At 37.1% G+C, this 15,655-nt stretch overlaps 1 protein-coding gene across 7 annotated transcripts in view; it reads right to left on the bottom strand.

Annotated features, from left to right (window-relative positions):
* AP3B1 (adaptor related protein complex 3 subunit beta 1) overlaps positions 1-15,655 on the bottom strand; it is a 306,085-nt gene that overhangs the window by 103,418 nt on the left and 187,012 nt on the right. For all 7 annotated transcript variants that reach the window (XM_036914138.2, XM_057494089.1, XM_036914137.2 and 4 more), the window contains 2 exons: positions 12,982-13,150; positions 9,811-9,958 (listed from right to left, as the gene is read on the bottom strand). In XM_036914138.2, the coding sequence (XP_036770033.1) occupies positions 9,811-9,958; positions 12,982-13,150 (317 nt within the window). The remainder of the gene's footprint in view (positions 1-9,810; positions 9,959-12,981; positions 13,151-15,655) is intronic.

The following is a 15,655-nucleotide window of genomic DNA, read 5'->3' as shown; positions in this document are numbered from 1 at the left end:
TGTTTACTAGGCTCCCCCCTTCACCAAGTCTCCCCCACATCCCCATTCACAGTCACTGTCCATCAACATAGTAAGATGCTGTAAAATCACTACTTCTCTGTGTTGCACAGCCCTCCCCGTTCCCCCGCCACACTATACATGCTAATCATAATGCCCCCTTTCTTTTTTTTCCCACCCTTCCCATCCATCCTCCCCAGTCCCTTTCCCTTTGGTAACTATTAGTCCATTCTTGGGTTTTGTGCTTCTGCTGCTGTGTTGTTCCTTCAGTTTTCTTTTGTTCTTATACTCCACATGTGAGTGAAATCACTTGGTACTTGTCTTTCTCTGCCTGGCTTATTTCACTGAGCATAATACCTCTAGCTCCATCCATGTTCTTGCAAATGGTAGGATTTGTTTTTTTCTTATGGCTGAGTAATATTCCATTGTGTATATGTACCACATCTTCTTTATCCATTCATCTATTGATGGACACTTAGGTTGCTTCCATATCTTGGCTATTGTAAATAGTGCAGCGATAAACATAGGGATGCATCTGTTTTTTTCAAACTTGACTGCTGCATTCTTGGGGTAAATTCCTAGAAGTGGAATTCCTGGGTCATATGGTATTTCTATTTTTAACATTTTGAGCAACCGCCATACTGCTTTCCACAATGGTTGAACTAATTTACATCCCCGCTAGCAGTGTAGGAGGGTTCCCATTTCTCCACAACCTCGCCAACATTTGTTGTTGTTTGTCTTTAGGATGGTAGCCATCCTTACTGGTGTGAGATGATATCTCATTGTGCTTTTAATTTGCATTTCTCTGATGACAAGCAATGTGGAGCATCTTTTCCTGTGTCTGTTGGCCATCTGAATTTCTTCTTTATAGAACTGTCTATTCAGCTCCTCTGCCCATTTTTTAATTGGGTTATTTGCTTTTTGTTTGTTGAGGTGCATGAGCTCTTCATATATTTTGGATATCAACCCCTTATCGGAAATGTCATTTATGAATATATTCTCCCATACTGTAGGGTGTGTTTTTGCTCTACTGATGGTATCCTTTGTTGTAAAGAAGCTTTTTAGTTTGATATAGCCCCACTTGTTCATTTCTGCTTTTGTTTCCCTTGCCTGGGGAGATATGTCCATGAAGAAGTCACTCATGTTTATGTCTAAGAGATTTTTGCCTATGTTTTTTTCTAAGAGTTTTCTGGTTTCACGACTTACATTCAAGTCTTTGATCCATTTCGAATTTACTTTTGTGTATGGGGTTAGACAGTGATCCAGTTTCATTCTCTTACACGTAGCTGTCCAGTTTTGCCAGCACCATCTGTTGAAGAGACTGTCATTTCCCCTTTGTATGTCCATGGTCCCTTTATCGAATATTAGTTGACCATATATGTTTGGGTTAATGTTTGGAGTCTCTATTCTGTTCCACTGGTCTGTGGCTCTGTTGTTGTGCCAGTATCAAATTGTCTTGATTACTGTTTCTTTGTAGTAGAGCTTGAAGTTGGGGAGTGAGATCCCCCCCAATTTATTCTTCCTTCTCAGGATTGCTTTGGCTATTTGGGGTCTTTGGTGTTTCCATATGAATTTTTGAACTATTTCTTCCAGTTCATTGAAGAATGCTGTTGGTAGTTTGACAGGGATTGCATTGAATCTGTATATTGCTTTGGGTAGGATGGCCATTTTGACGATATTAATTCTTCCTAGCCAGGAGCATGGGATGAGTTTCCATTTGTTAGTGACCTCTTTAATTTCTCTTAAGATTGTCCTGTAGTTTTCAGAGTATAGGTCTTTCACATCCTTGGTTAGGTTTATTCCTAGGTATTTTATTCTTTTTGATGCGATTGTGAATGGAACTGTCTTCCTGATTTCTCTTTCTATTAGTTTATTGTTAGTGTATAGGAAAGCCACAGATTTCTGTGTGTTAATTTTGTATCCTGCAACTTTGCTGTATTCCGATATCAGTTCTAGTAGTTTTGGGGTGGAGTCTTTAGGGTTTTTTATGTACAGTATCATGTAATCTGCAAATAGTGACAGTTTAACTTCTTCTTTACCAATCTGGATTCCTTGTATTTCTTTGTTTTGTCTCATTGCCATGGCTAGGACCTCCAGTACTATGTGGAATAACAGTGGGGATAGTGGGCATCCCTGTCTTGTTCCCGATCACAGAGGAAAAGCTTTCAGCTTCTTACTGTTCTGTATGATGTTGGCTGTGGGTTTATCATATATGGCCTTTATTATGTTGAGATACTTGCCCTCTATACCCATTTTGTTGAGAGTTTTTATCATGAATGGATGTTGAATTTTATCGAATGCTTTTTCAGCATCTATGGAGATGATCATGTGGTTTTTGTCTTTCTTTTTGTTGATGTGGTGGATGATGTTGATGTATTTTCAAATGTTGTACCATCCTTGCATCCCTGGGATGAATCCCAGTTGGTCATGGTGTATGATCCTTTTGATGTATTTTTGAATTCGGTTTGCTAATATTCTGTTGAGTATTTTTGCATCTACGTTCATTGGGGATATTGGTCTGTAGTTTCCTTTTTTTGGTGGGGTCTTTGCCTGGTTTTGGTATTAGGGTGATGTTGGCTTCATAGAATGAGTTTGGGAGTATTCCCTCCTCTTCTATTTTTTGGAAAACTTTAAGGAGAATGGGTATTATGTCTTCTCTGTATGTCTGATAAAATTCTGAGGTAAATCCATCTGGCCGGGGGATTTTGTTCTTTGGTAGTTTTTTTGATTACTGCTTCAATTTCGTTGCTGGTGATTGGTCTGTTTAGACTTTGTTTCTTTCTGGGTGAGTCTTCGAAGGTTGTATTTTTCTAGGAAGTTGTCCATTTCTCCTAGGTTTCCCAGCTAGTTAGCAAATAGGTTTTCATAGTACTCTCTAATAATTCTTTGTATTTCTGTGGGGTCCGTCGTGAATTTTCCTTTCTAGTTTCTGATTCTGCTGATTTGTGTTGACTCTCTTTTCCTCTTAGTAAGTCTGGCTAGCGGTTTATCTATTTTGTTTATTTTCTCGAAGAACCAGCTCTTGGTTTCATTGATTTTTGCTATTGTTTTATTCTTCTCAATTTTATTTATTTCTTCTCTGATCTTTATTATGTTCCTCCTTCTGCTGACCTTAGGCCTCATTTGTTCTTCTTTTTCCAATTTTGATAATTGAGACATTAGACCATTCATTTGGGATTGTTCTTCCTTCTTTAAATATGCCTGGATTGTTATATTCTTTCCTCTTTGAACTGCTTTCATTGCGTCCCACAGAAGTTGGGGCTTTGTGTTGTTGTTGTCATTTGTTTCCATTTATTGCTGGATCTCCATTTTAATTTGGTCGTTGATCCATTGATTATTTAGGACCATGTTGTTAAGCCTCCATGTGTTTGTGAGCCTTTTGCTTTCTTTGTACAATTTATTTCTAGTTTTATACCTTTGTGGTCTGAAAAGTTGGTTGGTAGAATTTCAATCTTTCTGACTTTACTGAGGCTCTTTTTGTGGCCTAGTATGTGGTCTATTCTGGAAAATGTTCCATGTGCACTTGAGAAGAATGTGTATGCTGTTGCTTTTGGATGTAGAGTTCTATAGGTGTCTATTAGGTACATCTGTTCTAGTGTGTTGTTCAGTGCCTCTGTGTCCTTACTTATTTTCTGTCTGGTGGATCTGTCCTTTGGAGTGAGTGGTGTGTTGCAGTCTCCCAAAATGAATGCATTGCATCCTATTTCCTCCTGTAATTCTGTTAGTATTTGTTTCACATATACTGGTGCTCCTGTATTGGGTGCATATATGTTTATAATGGTTATATCCTCTTATTGGACTGAGCCCTTTATCATTATGTAATGTCCTTCTTTATCTCTTGTTACTTTCTTTGTTTTGAAGTCTGTTTTGTCTGATACTAGTATTGCAACACCTGCTTTTTTCTCCCTGTTGTTTGCATGAAATATCTTTTTCCATCCCTTGACTTTTAATCTGTGCATGTCTTTGGGTTTGAGGTGAGTCTCTTCTAAGCAGCGTATAGATGAGTCTTCTTTTTTATCCATTCTATTACTCTGTGTGTTTTGATTGGTGCATTCAGTCCATTTACATTTAAGGTGATTATTTAAAGATATGTACTTATTGCCATTGCAGGCTTTAAGTTTCTGGTTACCAAAGGTTCAAGGTTAGTTTCTTTCCTCTCTTACTGTCTAACTTAACTCGCTTATTGAGGTATTATAAACACAGTCTGATGATTCTTTATTTCTCTCCTATCTTATTCGTCTTCCAGTCTATCCTCTTCCGTTCTTCCTATGTTGGGCGTTTTGTTCTGTGCTCTTTTTAGGAGTGCTCCCATCTAGAGCACTCCCTGTAAGATACCGTGTAGAGGTGGTTTGTGGGAGGCAAATTCCCTCAACTTTTGCTTCTCTTGGAATTGTTTAAGCCCTCCTTCATATTTAAATGATAATCCTGCTGGATACAGTATCCTTGGTTCAAGGCCCTTCTGTTTCATTGCATTAAATATATCATGCCATTCTCTTCTGGCCTGTAAGGTTTCTGTTGAGAAGTCTGATGAGAGCCTGATGGGTTTTCCTTTGTAGGTGACCTTTTTTTTCTCTCTGGCTGCCTTTAATACTCTGTCCTTGTCCTTGGTCTTTGCCATTTTAATTATTATGTGTCTTGGTGTTGTCCTCTTTGGGTCCGTTCTATTGGGAGATCTGTGTGCTTCCATGGTCTGAGGAACTATTTCCTCCCCCAGTTTGGGTAAGTTCTCAGCACTTATTTCTTCAAATATACTTTCTATCCCTTTTCCTCTCTCTTCTTCTTCTGGTACCCCTATAATGCGGGTATTGTTCCTTTTGGATTGGTCACACAGTTCTCTGAATATTGTTTCATTTCTGGATATCCTTTTATCTGTCTCTGCATGAGTTTCTGTGCATTCCTGTTCTCTGGTTTCTAGTCCATTAATGGCCTCTTGCATCCCATCCATTCTGGTTTTAAGTCCTTCCAGAGACTGTTTTATTTCTGTAGTCTCCCTCTGTACTTGCTCCTTTAGCTCTTGCATATTTCTCTGTAGATCTATCAGCATGTTTATGATTTTTATTTTGAATTCTTTTTCAGGGAGACTGGTTAGGTCTGTCTCTGCAGATCCTCTCTCAGGGGTTGTATGGGCTATTTTGGACTGGACTAAATTTTTCTGCCTTTTCATGGTGATAGAAGTGACTGTAGGCAGGTTGCGGGTGTGTCAGCTGGGAGAGGAAAGTCCTTTCCTGCTTACTGGATGCCTTGCCCTCCCCCACTGTCTGTGTCGGTTACCCGCACGCCTGGAGCACCTACCAGGTTAATCCCTAAGCTACTGTGGGCAGGGTCTCCGTCAGAGTAGCCCAGAGCTCTGTGTGGAGTGTCAGGCATGCCAGGTGCGCTCCTCCATGATAGTGGCACCCCTGCTAGGCAGTTGTGTGCCTGCAAGCAGTGGCCTTTGGGTCTGGCCCGGGCGGCTGTGCGTTGGGCTTGGATTCCGATCAGCTGCTGGGAGTGCAGCTGCTCCTTCTGGCACTGCTGCAGGTGCGCGCAGGCCTCTCCTTGGCCCCTGGGGCACCGCGGCTGCCGGTGCACACAGGCCACTCCTGGGTTGCTCGGTTGCCGCCGCAGAGGGCTCGCACAGGCCAATCCCGGTCTCCTCTGGCGCCGCCACCCCCAGCGCGCACTGGCACTCTCCACTAGTGGGCTGGTGTGTCAGGGTCCATGCTGGTTGGGGGAATGACTGGAAGGCTGCTTAGTGCCGTGAGGGGCTTCGGAGCTGCGCTGCCACCCAGGGGGTTAGGGTGCCTAAAGTTCCCCGGGATTAACCAGCTGCTGGCTAAGTGTGCTGGGACAACTTCATCCAGCTGTGGGGTCCCTGTCTCTTTAAGACTTGCAAAAAGCACTCGCTTTTCTTTTGTCTCAGGGGCGTCGGTTGCGGGGACCTACCTGCCGGTTTTGCTTTTCCGTTTCTTTAGTATCCAGCACACTGTGCACCTTGTGTCTCCACGCCAGGTGCGGATTTCTAGACCTGGTTGTTTAGCAGTCCTGGGCTTTCACTCCCTCCCCATTCTGACTCCTTTCTTCCATCCGGGTTCTGGGATAGGGGGGCGTTCAGGTCCCACCTGGCCACAGCTTGTATCTTATCCCCTTCGTGTGATGTTGAGTTCTCGCTGATGTAGATGTATCCTGCCTGTTGTACTGTATGCATTGGTGTCTCTTTTAGGAATAGTTGTATTTATTGTATTTTCATAAAAATATATGTTTTTGGGAGGAGATTTCCACTGAACTACTCACACCGCCATCTTGGCTCCACCCCCTCTTCTCTTTTTTAATATTCTTTAACATAAATCTCTGGATGGGGTAGGGCAATTACCTACTTTACTGAATTTATTTTCATCCTTGGCTACTCAAACAACTTATTAAAGAAATTCAGTTTAACAGAACAAATAAATTAGAAAACTATTAGGTTAAAATGAAATTGAATTCAATAAAAGACAAGGTTTGACCATATTTTTAACATATGGAATGATATAGTTTATTTATAAAAACTACTGCACTTGAAGCCGCGCATCAACATGATCCATTCACAGGAAGGGATGAGCAGGAAGATATGTATTAGGTCTGAATTTCATATTAATAACTACATTTTTAAAATTAATATTTTTACTTTTTGTTGCTAAACAGACTTGTAGGGTTTAATATTGTCTCAATATTACTAATATTGTATCAAAAAGCTTTATTATTCTATCATACAAGTGGTTCTTGCCTTTGTCTTTGGATATATGTCTACTGCATTTTTATTAACTAGTTAAGGAATGTGTACCCTTTAATTAAACTTGAAAAATATTTTAGTATCCAAAATGCTTAATATTTTAAAAAAGCATGTCTCAATTTCTTATGATGCACGTACATTTACATTGCCTTGTTCTATACTATTTCTGCAACTTCCTTTTACTTCCCCTTTAGCAAAAGCCTCCCTTGTCACATCCTAGCCAAGAATAAAAAAGACCATAGTCATAATAAAGAGCTCTCTAATTTCAGTGGCAAAAAATGAGGTTAAAAAACATTTCTATTCAAAAATACAAGAAAAAGATCATCCATCATGATCAAGTGGGATTCATCCCACGGTTGCAAGGATAGTACAACATTAAAAAATCCATCAACATCATCCACCACATTAACAAAAAAGAAGGACAAAACCCACATGATCATCTCCATAGATGCTGAAAAAGCATTTGACAAAATTCAACATCCATTCATGATAAAAACTCTCAATAAAATGGGTATAGAGGGCAAGTACCTCAACATAATACGACATAATAAAGGCCATATATGATAAACCCACAGCCAACATTATACTTAACAGTGAGAAGCTGAAAGCTTTTCCTTTAAGATCAGTAACAAGACAGGGATGCCCACTCTCCCCACTTTTATTCAACATAGTTCTGGAGGTCCTAGCCATGACAATCAGACAACACAGAGAAATAAAAGGCATCCAGATTGGCAAGGAAGAAGTCAAACTGTCCCTGTTTGCAAATGACATGATATTGTACATAAAAAATCCTAAAGAATCCACTCCAAAACTACTAGAACTAATATCTGAATTCAGCAAAGTTGCAGGATACAAAATTAATACACAGAAATATGTTGCATTCCTAAACATTAACGATGAACTAGCAGAAAGACAAATCAGGAAAACAATTTCATTCACAATTTTATCAAAAAGAATAAAATACCTAGGAATAAACCTAACCAAGGAAGTGAAAGACCTATACCCTGAAAACTACAAGACACTGTTAAGAGAAATTAAAGAGGACACTAATAAATGGAAATTCATCCCATGCTCTTGGGTAGGAAGAATTAATATTGTCAAACTGGCCATCCTGCCTAAGGCAATCTACAGATTCAATGCAATTCCTATCAAAACACCTATAGCATTCTTCAATGAACTAGAGCAAATAGTTCTAAAATTCATATGGAACAACAAAAAACCCTGAATAGCCAAAGCAATCCTGAGAAGGAAGAATAAAGCAGGGGGAATTATGGTCCCTGACTTCAAGCTCTACTACAAAGCGACAGTAATTAAGACAATTTGGTACTGGCACAAGGACAGACCCATAGAACAGTGGAACAGAACAGAGAGCCCAGATATAAACCCAAGCAGATATGGTCAATATACGATAAAGGAGCCATGGATATATAATGGGGAAATGACAGCCTCTTCAACAGCTGGTGTTGGCAAAATGGAAAGCTACATGTAAGAGAATGTAACTGGATTACTGTCTAACCCCATACACAAAAGTAAACTCAAAATGGATTAAAAACCTGAAATGTAAGTCATGAAACCATAAAACTCTTAGAAAAAAACATAGGCAAAAATCTCTTGGATGTAAACATGAGCAACTTCTTTATGAACATATCTCCCTGGGTAAGGGAAAGAAAAGCAAAAATGAACAAATGGGACTGTATCAAACTAAAAAGCTTCTGTACAGTAAAGGCACCATCAGTAGAAAAAAAAGACATCCTAGAGTATGGGAGAATATATTCATAAGTGACATATCTGATAAGGGGTTGACATCCAAATTATATAAAGGGCTCATGCACCTGAACAAACAAAAAGCAAATAATCCAATTAAAAATGGGGAGAGGAGCTGAACATACATTTTTCCAAAGAAGAAATTCAGATGGCCAACAGACACATGAAAAGATGCTCCACATCACTAATCATCAGAGAAATGCAAATTAAAACCACAATGAGATATTACCTCATGCCAGTTATGATGGCTAACATCCAAAAGACAAACAACAACAAATGTTGACGAGGATGTGGAAAACGGGAACCTTCCTACACTGCAGGTGGGAATGTAAACTAGTTCAACCATTGTGGAAAGCAGTATGGAGGTTCTTCAAAAAACTAAAAATAGAAATACCATTTGACCCAGGAATTCCCCTTCTAGGAATTTACCCTAAGAATGCAGCAGCCCAGTTTGAAAAAGGCATATGCACCCGTATGTTTATCGCAGCACTATTTATAATAGCCAAGAAATGGAAGCAACCTAAGTGTCCATCAGTAGATGAATGGATAAAGAAGATGTGGTACATATCCACAATGGAATTATTATTCAGCCATAAAAAGAAAACAAATCCTACCATTTGCAACAACATGGATGGAGCTAGAGGGTATTATGCTCAGTGAAAAAAGCCAGGCGGAGAAAGACAAGTATCAAATGATTTCACTCATCTGTGGAGTATAAGAACAAAGAAAAAACTGAAGAACAAAACAGCAGCAGACTCACAGAACCCAAGAATGGACTAACAGTTACCAAAGGGAAAGGGACTGGGGAGGATGGGTGGGAAGGGAGCGATAAGGGGAATAAGGGGCATTACAATTAGCATACATAATGTAGTGCGGGGGTGACACGGAAAAGGCAGTATATACAGAGAAGACAAGTAGTGATTCTACGGCATCTTACTACGCTGATGGACAGTGACTGTAATGGGGTATGTGGGGGGGACTTGATAATAGGGGGAGTCTAGTAACCATAATGTTGTTCAAGTAATTTTACATTAACAATAACAAAAAGAAAAAATGTTTACAATTTCTTGGCAGGGTTAAGTTATAAGGGAAATGATTACCCAGGAAAAAATAAACTAAAATCACAGATGCAGGTGAATGAAGATGGTGTTTGTTTTAATTGTCCATGACAATGTTAAATTCCTTTCTCAGTTTCTTCATTTTCAACAAAATGCTAATTTTCAGAAATATTTATTCTTAATTCAGAAGAGGCTACAAGAATATTGACTTTTAATGTTAACAAATACGTAATCTCTTACCTTAGTGACTTTTCTGGATTCAGATTCATTTTCAGATTCTGATTCTGATTCAGAACCTGAAGAACTTTCTTCTACTGAACTAGATTCATCACTGGAAGAATCTGAAGTTTTAGGCTTTTTATTTTCCTTCCTCCCATCTTCAGAATCTCTATGCATAATAATAAGTTTTGAAATATCAACTTCATATCTTTAACATAAACAGGTTTAATAAGTTTAAAAAAATCAAATTGCAAATATTCTGATTTGTTCACTGTACCTATAAATCAGAACCTTTACCATACAAGTATACTTTACTAAGAACTATTTCTGTTTGGTATATGTATTTTTTAAAAGGCTTCAAAATTCTGGAGTATATTAATGAAATAATAAAAGTAGCAGTATCTATAACCAAATAAGTAAGAACCTATTTAAAACCAATTATGCCATCCCACACACACTCCAATGCAAAAGGTCACAAAATAACACTGAAGGATATTGTAAGTAGAAGATAATTAATAATTAAATGTTTGATTTACCAGGAATATATATTAGGTATTAACAGTAACAACTTTAAAGATAACTTAGGCTGATTTTAAAATGCCATCTTAAAATACTAACTATACATTAATAAATTTAAATATTTGTACATCTTTCTTTGCTACAATAGACTTGCATTTTATAGACTTTTTATTCCAAGAAAATTACTTATATTTGTTCCCAAATGTGATCCTTAAGCAGATGAGAGAATGTTAACCAGTTTAAGAGAATTCTTCTAATGTACTAAGTTTTAGTAAAAAATGTAAGTAATCAAATATAAACTTAGAAAATACCAAATAATCAAACCTAAGTATTGATGCTACTTACTCATTTGTTCACTCACTGACTCATTTAACCACTATTTTTTGATTGCCCACCATGTGTTGGTACTATGCTAGGTGCTATGGATAATAATGGCTAATGAGATACAGATGACCTCCATGTGTCTCCCTTAGAGAGTCTATGTTCCATTGGAGGACACAGAAAAGAAAGGTGCCAGTGACAATAAACTATGTCAAGTAATAAGTAATAAAGTCTAGTGTGTCATGAGAACATCTGGAAGAGCATCTAAATAAACATAACCAAGATAGGGAATGCTTCCTAGAGGAAGAGACACAGAAGTTGAGAAAATAGGCTTATGGCAGGCAGATGGGTAGGGCCATAGTTTCTACAAGGAGAAAGAATAACAAGTGAGATAGCTAAAAGGTCTTCTCTTAGGGGAAGAGGACCCCATACCAATTACCTAATTTAGATGTTCTAACATATTCTTACCTGGTGCATTACTATCTTATAAAATTCAGAAAAGTTAAGTAGCTTGCTCAAGGACATATAGCAAGGAGGGGCACACCTGGAATTTGAACTCAAGTTTGACTTACTCTAAAGACAGTATTTTTCCTGCTATACCATACTATCTCCCTTCAAATGAGAATACTCTGGAATGTGAAATTCAAATTTAGTCTTAAATAGTTATGATTACTAGAGAGTGGTTTTGAAGATAAAGCTCCCCTGCTTTAAAAAATTATCATTCAGTTATATTGCCAAAGTCTGAAAAAATTCTAAGAGACAGGCAGAAAAACATGGGGGGAAGGAGAATGGTTATTAGGCAAGGGAAGAATCGATATTTCCTAGAATTGATTTTCGTGGAGGAAATATGACTTTATTAAAAGTGGAGTCATGGTAACATCTCAGAGCACATGTAATTGTATTTGATGACTAAAAAATATGTTTTTTCCCCCCAGCAAAGAATGGCAATTTATTATCCCCAATTCAATGGCTTAAACATGTAGTAAAAAAGTAAGGTTTAGAATCTGTCTGAGATTCCCTCTGGTGTAATAAACAATTTTTAAAAATTCAAACATGGGTAAAGAGAATAGTCCATTTCTGAAGAAAAAAGTTATGAAACTAATAAAATACATGATTACAAATTCATTGCTATCTGAAAAGATATTTAGTGCACTGAACAAAACTTTCCCTTCCTAGAAATAAGACATTTTTTATAAACTATGTAAACATGATATTAAACCTCAAGTATAGAATTTCTCTCAAAGAAAAAGCTATTATAAACCAAGTAACTCTTTTGCTGCAACAAGTGAATGACTGAATATATTTAACTTCCAGCTTTTAAAATAAAAATTTAAAGGTAAAAGTGTTATTTTGTTATGCAGCACTCAATTTTGATGGGTAATTATTGTTTACCTTATTGCTTAGAGTTTCAGATGTTAATCTAATGAAAAGAATTTACTGGTAACTAGCTTTTTAACTTTGCAATGATGAAAAGCCTGTATTAATTTAACCTACAGATTTCATTTGTTCTGAACAGGAAAAACAATATAAATCACTTTTAAAATCATTAAATCCTGACTTAAATTAATAAAGTCATAATTAGGGCATTATGCTGTGTTTGTTATGGAAGTGGCAGGGCGAGCTGCTTTAATTACTGTCTGTAATAAAAGAAGCAGAGAGCGTACTGCGTCCCAATCAGTGCTGTCAGCCACGGCTGAGCTGGGCTGCAAGCTCATCAAGTGAGCGGGCAGCAGGCTCCCAGGGAAAGTGCCATCATGTCTGCAGAGGCCACTCACTGACAGCAGTGGGGAAAACAGACTTCTATAATCCAAGATATTAGCCCCAATTATTCAAAATTTTAATGACACTTTAATACATGATAATGTTGTTGATAATGGGAGATCTTAAAAAGAGCTAACACTTAAATATCTTATGACCGTCTTCCTTCACAACCCCTGATTCTAATATTTGGATCATAATCTTTTTAATATAACATTATTTAGAAAAATCAATTGTCTTGGTTACATAATGGCCAAGTGCTGAAGGATTTAATTTTAGCCCTCAGCAAAACTGCTACAAAAGGTAATTAAGTGTTTCATACCTACTGCTTGATCACTTAACTCAGCCCTCCAAGGTTATACCAATTTTCAAAATGTAACCCTAAGATACGTTCAAGTTCAAAATGAAAACTAAGCATTATAAGGAGTAGAATGATATGAACTAGTGTCTTAAATTAATTTTACAAAATTTAATGTCTGTTCTAGGAAAAATACACACAATTATTTTCTCACTCAATGAATTAAAGAGAAATGTTAGCCTGGGGCAAAATATCACAGAATACTTTTTGAAGGAAATTCTGGTAAAATAATTTACCTTGTTCCTTTGGTTCTGGAGTTGCTCTCGGCTGTTTGTCTATTTTCTCCTCCCGACTCACTCCCACTCCCACTCTCACTCTCAGGCTCACTGGAAGAGTCCTCACTGCCAGCATCACTATTCTCCCCTTCCTCGTCTCGTTCTCCACTCTGACTTCCAGACTCACTCTCTGAAAAGATATTACCAGATTTATAGCCAATTTAATTATACAGACACAAGTAACTGTTAATATTCATCATAAATGAAGCTACATGCTGAATTTTAGTTTACTGGACCCCACTGGTTCAACATTTTCTATTTCCGTACTCCAACCATTCAGACCTCTGGAATCCTGCAGCACGGTGAGCGTGGAGGGACCCCAAATGACAGAGCAGGTCCTCTGATAATGAGTAGGAAAAGGCAAAGGAAAGATAAAGCAAGTAAACCAAATCTGGGAGAATCTCACTTTCAAACCCGTAAGTATCTAGCTATGGCAAGACCCTTTTAAAAAAAGAATGACATGAGGATGCTGTATGGATAAAGAAATAATTTTTACTTCTTCTACTGTTCATGAGAAATTTTATTTAGAGAAGGCAACAGGTGAATCTTTTCAGGAACAAATTTTGGAGGGAAAGGAGGTATTCAAACCATCTCTAAAAATTTCTAAATTCAAAGGCAATAAGCAAAATTTCTAATTAGGAAGTTCTTACTTATTTTAGCTAGGAGAAAAGTTTTCCATAAGTCAAAGAGATATAAAGTTAGTTGAGGAGCTATACATTTAAATGTTTTATTAAAAATTATGGTATTCTAGGACTCTTTTCAGAAGTGATACATACAACATATTTATATGTATTTTAAACATGAGGTATAATATTTTACTATTTGAAGTGATTATAGGTGCCAAGTTGTATGCTACGTAAGAGGCCAAACTGTTGTCCCCGCCTATGATCTGATGAAGTACCCTTATGCAGGAACATACCCTCTAATTAGAGTATTTTCCAATAGGTAAATAATGTCTGTTTTTTGAGGACTGATTTGATTGATAACATACACTGAAAACTAGGAGTGCATATATTCTTTTGAATAGTGTGTAGTGGTTAAAAGCAGGGGTTCTGAGGTTGGAATGTCTCGGTTCAAATCCTGGCTCTGCCACTTACCAGTCTTAAGACTGAGCAAGCCTCTCTGGATCTCAGTTTCCTTTTCAGGGAATGAGGTTAATAGCTACTTTATAGAGCTGTGGTGAAGACTAAATGATTTGAAATATGTAAAGACAATAGAACACAAGAGTGCCTGCCACATGGTAAGGTACTCAGTATCATCATCTTTTACAAAAAGAAAAATTTATTTTACCCTAATTTTACAAAGATAACATAAAACTACTGAATAAGAATATTTTGAATTTGTTATAACACTGAAGTTGTGAACATATGTATTAACTCAGATTACTGGCTCACAGTATAAATAATGAAAAGAAATTATAGCATCTAAGTTATGCTCTCACATTAATTACACGGAAGCTCAACATGAATATGGGTCCATTTCACTTCAGGCACCATTATCTAAATTTTTAAGTTAATAAAATCCTTGAGGAAATTTGTTTACTCTCAAAAAGACTTGCTCACTGGGAAAATAATCTCATAACCTCTAATGGAAGTTATTTTTTCCCTCTGGTTGCTAGAGTGGACCTGCTGCACATGACTCGCCACTATATGTATTCAGATACACCCATGACAAGTCTTAATGTTAATGGAATATTTCAAATATGTATTGAAAAAAGGTTAGCCTATGAACAGGCATGAGCTTGTGAAGAAATGGGATATATTTTTCCACATACCCACATGGTACACTCTTAACCCTACAAATAGATCTTTCCCAATGGTTTACATCATCCCTGCAATTCCCTATTTTTTAGCATTAACTCTATAGATGGAAGTATTTTCTCCATTTTTCAGCTTATTATTTCAGAAGGTAATGTATCACAGATTAATTTATCACAACTGAAAACAAAGGCTTTGACAGAGAAACAGAGGAAATAATGAATGAATTACCTGAGACAAAGCTAATGCGTTACTAAGTAATAGTTAAGGGACCTGGTTCCCTAAGGAATGAATAAAGGTTTTAGAAGGAGTTGTTATTTGATCCTGGGTCAGATATGTCTATTAGGTTAATTGTTAATAAGAGTCTTAGAAAGTAAAATGTATTTTTCATTATGCAAATCACAGAATTACAGTATTGAGGGGACTTAAAAAACATCTAAATCTACCTCTTCATTTATCAGGTATAAAGGTAAGTGCTGTATTGAAATTGTATAGCTAAAACCCAGGACTTCAAAATCCTTCCTACTTGGTGTCCTTTTCATTGTATATGGTTTTCCCCATCTCTTTAGCTTTTTGTTTCTTTATAATACACAAAATATTTATTAACTTAAGTTTTCTCTCTATACAGGTTCATGTAGAAATAGAAGAGTATAAAAAATGGGTGAGGAACAGATTGCTTATGTTTAAAATAAACACTGCATCTTTACAAAAGTAAGTTACTTTTAAAGGCCCCACTAAAGGCTGATCAAATGTAAAATCATGTTTTTCAATATGCTAATGAATATAACAAGCAGCGTGGGTTAGAATTCAGATGAGCATGAGTTTCTGATTCAACACTATCATTTATTAGCTGTGTCCAAGAGCTAGTATCAAATGAG

Source organism: Manis pentadactyla, chromosome 2 (assembly GCF_030020395.1).
Source record: "Manis pentadactyla isolate mManPen7 chromosome 2, mManPen7.hap1, whole genome shotgun sequence".
NCBI lineage: Eukaryota > Metazoa > Chordata > Mammalia > Pholidota > Manidae > Manis > Manis pentadactyla.
The sequence above is the reverse complement of the archived record's forward strand: the minus strand, read 5'-3'. Positions and strand labels throughout refer to the sequence as shown.